General features: G+C 40.5%; 1 protein-coding gene across 1 annotated transcript; it reads left to right on the top strand.

The window, feature by feature from the left end:
* The first annotated feature begins 446 nt into the window (after positions 1 to 446).
* Positions 447 to 4,531, top strand: myog (myogenin). Its single transcript, XM_068057673.1, has 3 exons — positions 447 to 938; positions 2,065 to 2,164; positions 4,401 to 4,531. The coding sequence occupies exons 1-3, from the start codon at positions 447 to 449 to the stop codon at positions 4,529 to 4,531; spliced, it is 723 nt and encodes a 240-aa protein (XP_067913774.1).
* Positions 4,532 to 6,598: the final 2,067 nt, after the last annotated feature.

Genomic DNA, 6,598 nt, shown 5'->3' with positions numbered 1-6,598 from the left:
CCAGCAGCTCCCAAATCTAACAGGAACGACTCCCAGTTTTTACTGATTCAGGAATAACAGAATCTTGGTTTATTCGCCTTTGTGGAAACGTTCAAAAATCCTGAACTGATTTGTTATGTTATTCACCAGTTGTCATTAAGGAAAACGCAGGGGTTTCCAAATTTGCCCCTGCATTTTAGAAAACTAAGACTTTTAAAACATTCATTTGGACCATAAGTTCCAGTGAGTTTGCCGCCGCTCTCAGTACTCCTGGGAATAGGTACAATCAGACTCAAATCCTGATGCACGTCGACAGCTTCGAGTTGGATAGAATTTCTGCGCTTTCTATATATATCTCGGTGATTTCATGCCAGCGGAGACTTTAAATGCCACCTAACAGTTGGCGTTGACATACTCTTCTGCAGTTGGTGCTTGAGATAACTTGAGACGAAAAAGCCCCATTGATAATGGAGCTCTTCGAAACCAACCCTTACTACTTTACAGAGCAGCGCTTTTTCGACAATGAAAACTTGTTCCCCTCCCGTTTGCAAGGGTTTGAGCAGCCCGTCTATCAGGAGCGGCTGGGGACTGCTTTGTGCACCGAGACCAGATCACTGGAAGCCGGCTTGGAGGAGCACGTGTACCCGGTCTCGGAGCTCCAGCAGCAGCAGGGCTGCCCCGGCCAGTGCTTGCTGTGGGCGTGCAAAACCTGTAAGAGGAAATCAGTGACATTGGACAGGAGGAAGGCGGCTACCCTGAGGGAGAAAAGGAGGCTGAAGAAAGTGAACGAGGCTTTCGAGGCTCTGAAGCGCAGTACTTTGCTGAACCCCAACCAGAGACTGCCCAAAGTGGAGATCCTCCGCAGCGCCATCCAGTACATCGAGAGGCTCCAGGCCCTTCTCAGCACCTTGAATCAACAGGACAAACTGCACTTCAATGGCAGCAACACACGCCAAGCGGCAAGTACCCCGTGCACAGCTGAAGGAATGGACCAAATAGCCCAGTATAGAGACACCAGAACCGGCATAGTCAACCTCACAACCCTGGAGAGCTGACCAGAGCAAACCCATCAGTTGATGGTGTGGCTATTGGTCTATGGTTTGGGATAAGTTACCACTTCCTCCTCATCGCCCAGCTTTGCTCTGGCACCATCTCCAGGATTGTAATTTCTTTTTTTTTTTAAATGTTTGTCTCTTTGTTGGCCGTTATGATTGTTTCACTGTCTGGTAAACCTTATTTTCTAAGGTTAGAAAGAAAGAGAGACTTTCTGTATACAACGGCTTGTGGGACCTCAGAATGTCCCAACGCGCTTTATAACCAACTACTATTTGAAGGATTGCCACCTGCTGTAATGTAGGAAATCCTGCTCAGAAAGTTCAGCAAGTCCGCAATCCCTAACAATAGTCCATTCAGACCCTATTTATCTCAGCTCTGATCTGTTAAAAAAAGTGACATTAATCTGAGCATCAAAGTGGTTTTGCGTAGAAATCTCTGGAAGGAGGAGTTAACGCAGGTCTAGATAGGTTTTAGTCGAGATTGAATTTTAAGTTTTTACCCTAATGGACTCAAATATTTTCAAACGACAGTGGGGCAAAAACACTTATTTGAAAAGAAGCTTGAAGTGACGGCTCTGTCTCATGGAATGGATAAAGAAAGACTTCCATTTCTGTAGCGCCTTTCACAACCTCAGAATGTCCCAAATCGCTTTGCAGCCAATGAAATGCATTAATTATGTAATTTGACTGGAAGAAGTTGATCAAAACATAAGAATGAATCTGTAAATTAACACTAAATATGTTAGTGATTTTGACAGATATATCAGTGGGAAAGGATCAAGATAACTATTTCACATGCGAGTCTACATTCAGGGCTGTGTAAAAGTGGGGATGATTTTATCATAGCTTTACACGGGGAACAGGTGATTTGAGGAGTGTTTTGAACAACTGTTGAAAGAAAACGATAAACTTGAAAAATTGTCACTCTGCATGTTTAGAAGATTGTAGATTCAAAGACAGTCGACTTTTACTATAAATACTGTGTAAATGCCACCACCCCTGGTCATTTTTTCCATTACTGTAATTGTAGATCGGCGTGCCCAGCGAGTGTGGATCAAACAGTGCCTCTTGCAGCCCCGAGTGGAGCAGCTCCTCTGATCACTGCAACACCCCCTACAACAATCCAAGGGGTAGGTACAGGGCTGAGTTTGGGACACAGCCCAGAATAGATCAGTATGGAGTTATTTTGTTTCCACAATGAGGAACCATATCACCTTCAGCAACATTGAATGAGTTATAATCAACCTCCAAAGCAGAAGCAAAAACCCTATCGCTTTAATATAAATTATATTGTTCATGCATATTCACTTGTTAAAAATAAATTAATATTTATTCTTTTTGAGAATGGGAATAAATCAGCGAAGTGGAAGTAGAATTTGCACTTCCACAGTTGTAGCTAGCGTGGGTCCTAGCAAGTACATTTCTATCCAATGGCCCACTATCTCATTATCGTGTCTAATGCATTGTAATGTGCTTTTAATTCTTCACATTACAGCCACTTTTCAAAGAACAGTTGTTTTAAAAAATGGCCAAAAATGCAGTTTGAAAGGCAATGACAAAACTGCTGTAAAGGGTCCACATGACCTTGGTCAGCCAGGAACAAAGCGCGGTCCAGTTTGTTGCCACCTGCACAGATTTCATCAACATTCTTTTGTCAGCCCATCAGGAAGCAGGCATTAGTACACTGGGAAGTGAGCCACACTCCCACCAGATATCATTCCCTCGCACAATCATCAGCTCAGAACCAGTAAAATTAATCCTCTCAAGCAAATCCAAGTGAAACGCACAAAACTTAGGTCTTAGACCTGAAGTACGATGTGTCTGAATATCAGATCACTTAGGATATCACAAGTTAATAACACAAATAGGTTTGCCTAAAGAAAATGCAAGCTTTACTCAAACTCTTTTTAACAGATATACTGGTCTAATATAGACTTGTCAGAATCAATTTTATTTTGTTTTGCATTACACAAAACTGTGTCCAATCCCCCAACGTGGCCCACAACAAGTTACATTTGCCTTTAAAATAATGAAGTCTCCCAAAGCAGTTCACAAGGGGCAAAATTGAATACTGGAGAGAAGAGTTGGGAGAGGAACAATAGTGTGGTCAAAGGGATAGATTTTGAGGAGAACTTTGAAGGTGGCAAGAGATGTAGTGAAGTGGAATGCTTTAGGAATAGAATTCCAGAGCTTGAGCACATGACTGAAGGGGGATACAGTCGAGGACAATAAACAAACAGAATTTAATACAGGATAGGATGTGGGTAGTAGAGTATTGGATAAGTTAAAGCTTGCGTAGGCAAGTTTGGGAGGAGGACACGCAGCTTATTACAAAAGTTGAGCCTAGAGGTGATGGAAATGTGGAGGAGGGCATCAGTGGCACTGAGCATGAGGCAAACAATATTCTGGTGATGAAAACAGCCACTCTCAGTGATGGACTGAATATGAGGACTGAAACTCAACTTCAGAACATAGCATAAAAGCAAAATACTGCGGATGCTGGAAATCTGAAATAAAAACAAGAAATGCTGGAACCACTCAGCAGGTCTGGCAGCATCTGTGGAAAGAGAAGCAGAGTTAACGTTTCGGGTCAGTGACCCTTCATCAGAACATAGCATGTTGTGCACCTGGTTAGAACAGAGTTAGCAGCCAGAAAAGGGAATATAATGGAGAGGATCTGCAGTACAATGATTTTGTTGGGATCTAAAATGGACGGTTTTAGTTTTCCCAGTGTTGAGCTGGAGGAACTTTCAGCTCATACAAGACTTGATGTCAGCCAGGCAGCTGAGACATGCTTATCAATAATGTTGCTGACAGGCAGCATGTAGATAAGGAATGAGAGGAGTCCAAGGATGGAACCTTGGGAATGGGAAGCAAAGCCATCGCTGAAAATGCATTGGCTATATGTTCAAATAAATACTAATGGAACCATGAAAGAGCAATGTTACAGAGGTAGGCCACAGAGGAGAGGCAGTGGAGGAAATTGGGATGATCAACCCTACCAAAAGTCGCAGAGACATCAAGGAGAGAGAGGAGATAATGTAGCCCAATCAATCATAAAAATTATCATTGAAACTAATAAAGATTCATTGCTATGCTTTAAGATCAAACCAAAAAATAAGACATCTCTTCTGCTAGGGCAGAAGCAAAATTTCACACTTTAATAGTTACATCATTTGTCCCAAGTCTGAAAGTATTTCTTGAGAAGGAAATGGCTACCTTCCAACAGACAATAATGCCATGAGCTCGGGTGCATCTTTTATTCTCACCTTCTAATTGTCCAAATTCAAACACCGATCTTTCCATGATGTCACATTTCAGATCATTAGTAGACAAATGGTTCATTATCTATGTTGTTCTTTTTAGATCACCTACTATCTGTGAATAAGATCCAGTCTTCTGGAAGCACCAGCTTGTGCTCTCTCTCCTCTATAGTGGACAGTATCACACCAGAGGATTCGCCAAACAGCTATTTGGAGGACAACACCCCAAACTGATAGATGGCATTTGCTCTTTCCATGTGTCTTTTTATAATGGAAGCTTTTTTTATTTTTATACATTTTTGATGTGTGTTATGCATAAGGTTTGTTGACAAAAAAGGGTTGCTTTATTAGAAAATAAATCATTCCTAATTCTTAAACCTGTTTAAGATGGCCAATCCTTTTTATAGAGCTTTATGACCAATGTGTGCTTTTGTAACTAAAGAGTCAGAAATTACTGTTGTAAATATACATTTCTCCTTTTTACTGTTGATTTGTTTTGAGTGAGTTTGTTAGTTGGATTTTTTGCTAAATTATTTTGCTTTTTACAATAAAGTTATTGTTATAAAATATTTCAACTGCTGCTTAATGAGAGGAACTATGTAAAAGAATTTATTGGCTCAATTACTGAAATCAGTTTCTGTACAAATTCAGAGGGCGGAGAGCCCACCCTAAAAAACAGAAATTTATTGAAAACCATACCGAAATATATATCACGCTCTTCTATATCTATCCACAAAACAGCACTTCACTGTACCACACAGGGGTTATTGTATTGTCACTGTCTTTCCTTATACAAGCCTTCTACTCGCATCACTTTATGGAATGAGGCCCAAATACTTACAGCTGCACAACATGTTGAAACCTGCACGACGCCTCTTTAAATTGACCATCAATTCGTTCCTTTCGCTTATTTCTGTCACACAGGGTACATTGTACTTTGTTTTGGTGAGGTGTGCAAGGGAGTTCTCAATAATTTCCAATGCCACACCTCTGCACAAATACACTTATATCAATCAAAATTTTTTTTAAGAACAAACTAAATTTGAACTATCTGATCAAACCATGAACCTGTGAAAAGTCAAATTCAGATTTCAGTTCATTCCTGTTTTATCACTGCTTTCCATAACACTTCTCTACATACTTAGAATGCTAAAAAAGCAGATTCCCTATATTTCCCATGATGAAATCAAGACTAATTTGTTTAATGGGCCCTTTTCTCCCTCTGCTCTTTCCTCCATAAGCTACAGGCTTTTAAAACCAAACTTTGAGTAATCACTACTTCCTGGTCTACCTCATATTTTCTCTCTGCACCCTTGGTAGTGTCATCCCAATGGGCCTTGCCTTCACAAATTGAAAAAGGAGATACAGTATTAGAAGTTTATAAGCCTTTTAATGAGGCAAACACTTCGCCATTTGCAGTGCGCAAGAAATAATAAAGAATGAGGTCACGTTGTGACAAGATTAGACCTGTTACGTTCTGTTCATGATCACAATGTAAATACTTGTTATTCAGTTTAAAAGTAACAGTGTAGAAACAATAGCAGCAACCTTTAACTTTCACCACCCTGTAACCCTGATGGCACTCAGAACTTAACTTCTGAATTCCATTTGTTTTCTCTGCATGCAATTTGTTCTTGCTAATAGTGTGATTATCTTTGCAGTTTTAAATCTATTTTATTACTGGAAAGCTAACTGTATGGATGAGTTCAATCACTGTTCGATGCTTACCCACAGCGTTCTTCAATATAAAAAAAAACCCTGTATTTCAGTCTTGCTGGAATCTGTTGACAGAGATGCCCATGGAGCCTTGTAAACTTCCAACTCACCAACCTGTCGGTGGCAATGCAGCCAAACGATACAAAAGACAATGATTATATTTTTTTCAGTGTTGTTTTGATATAAAAATAAAGAGTACATTTTAAAATGGAAGTATAACCTTCATAAAGCACACTGTACTTTATTCTGTTACACGCAAACAGAATTGACCGGCAGGAAAAGACGAACTGTTCCATTAGGCCTACCACACATCACAATGGCCAGGGCAGCTTGACTAAACAATTCTTCCCTCCAACTCACCTTCTCCCTCCCCTCTTATACACCTCAATTAGGTCACCTTTATGTCTATGCTGTTCTAGAGTAGATTGACCAAGGCCTTTGAGCCTTTCTGAGTAGCTGATGTCCTTTAAGCTCGGAACCATTCTTGTAGTTCTCTAGTGGACCTCTTCTATGGTCACTATATCACTCACCATGTCGAGGAACCAAGACTAGGTTTAGGACTCCAGATGTGCTCTGACCAGTGAA

Source organism: Heterodontus francisci, chromosome 25, assembly GCF_036365525.1.
Source record: "Heterodontus francisci isolate sHetFra1 chromosome 25, sHetFra1.hap1, whole genome shotgun sequence".
NCBI classification, from domain to species: Eukaryota; Metazoa; Chordata; class Chondrichthyes; order Heterodontiformes; family Heterodontidae; genus Heterodontus; species Heterodontus francisci.
The sequence above is the reverse complement of the archived record's forward strand: the minus strand, read 5'-3'. Positions and strand labels throughout refer to the sequence as shown.